Below are 1,131 nucleotides of genomic sequence, written 5' to 3' on the forward strand. Positions count from 1 at the left end.
GCGAACGCGGGGGCCGCCGCGGCCGACGTCCGCGCGGCGCGGGCCGCGGCCGGCGCCGCGCTCGTCGCGCGCGCGGCCGCGCGCGCGCCCGGCGGCGCCTTCGCCGCCGACGTCGCGGCCGCGCTGCGCTGGGACGCGGCGGGCCCGGCGCCCGCGCGCGCCGGCGGCGCCTTCGGCGCGCCGCCCTTCGCCGTCGCCGTCGCCGACGGCGCGGGCGCCGCGGGCGGCGGCGGCTTCTGCTTCGTCGCGCCGACGACGGCGGCGAACGCGCGGCGCGTGCTCCGCGCCTGCGTGCTGCCCCGGGCCGTGCTCCTCGAGGGGCCGCCGGGCGTCGGCAAGTCCGCGCTCGTGTCCGCGCTCGCGCGCCGCGCGGGCCGCGCGCTCCACCGCGTGAACCTGAGCGAGCACACGGACCTCGGCGACCTCCTCGGCGGCGACCTGCCCTGCGCCGAGGGCGCCGTCGCCGCCTTCGAGTGGCGCGACGGGCCGCTGCTGACCGCCGTGCGCCGCGGCGACTGGGTGCTCCTCGACGAGCTCAACCTCGCGCCGCAGCCCGTGCTCGAGGGGCTCAACGCCGTGCTCGACCACCGCGCGGCGCTCTTCGTGCCCGAGCTCGGCGAGAGCTTCCCCTGCGCGCCGGGCTTCCGCCTCTTCGCGACGCAGAACCCGGCGGCGGACGGCAACGCGGGGCGCCGCGGCCTGCCCAAGTCCTTCGTGGACCGCTTCGGCCGCGTCGCCGTCGAGGGCCTCGGGCCCGCGGACCTCGTCGCCATCGCGTCCCACGCCTACGCGCTCGACGACGCCGAGGGCGCCCTGGGGGCCTGCGCGGCGCTCCTCGCGGAGCTCCGGGACTCGGGCGCGCTCGGCGCCGGCGGCGACGTCAACGCGCGCGACCTCGAGCGCTGGTGCGAGGTGCTCGCGGCCGAGGGCGGCGGCGCGACGCGCGCGCGGGGCCGCGACGCGGCGCTGCGGCTCTTCCTGCCGCGGTGCCGCGACGACGCCGCGCGCGCCGCCGTCGCCGCCGCCGTCGACGCGCGCCTCGGCGCCGGGCCAGCGGCCGCGGCGACGCCGCGCGTCGCGCTCCCGGCCGGCGCCGTCGGCGTTCGGGGCGACCGTGCTGCCGCGGCGCGT

The 1,131-nt window shown here is 82.8% G+C and overlaps 1 protein-coding gene across 1 annotated transcript; it reads left to right on the top strand.

Moving 5' to 3' along the window:
• AURANDRAFT_69477 (hypothetical protein) lies at positions 1–1,101 on the top strand (the record flags this gene model as incomplete). The annotated part of the gene is made up of 1 exon (XM_009045247.1): positions 1–1,101. A coding segment is annotated over one exon (1,101 nt), but the record flags the coding sequence as incomplete, so codon positions are not given.
• Positions 1,102–1,131: the final 30 nt, after the last annotated feature.

Source organism: Aureococcus anophagefferens, assembly GCF_000186865.1.
Source record: "Aureococcus anophagefferens unplaced genomic scaffold AURANscaffold_1934, whole genome shotgun sequence".
Lineage (NCBI taxonomy): Eukaryota > Pelagophyceae > Pelagomonadales > Pelagomonadaceae > Aureococcus > Aureococcus anophagefferens.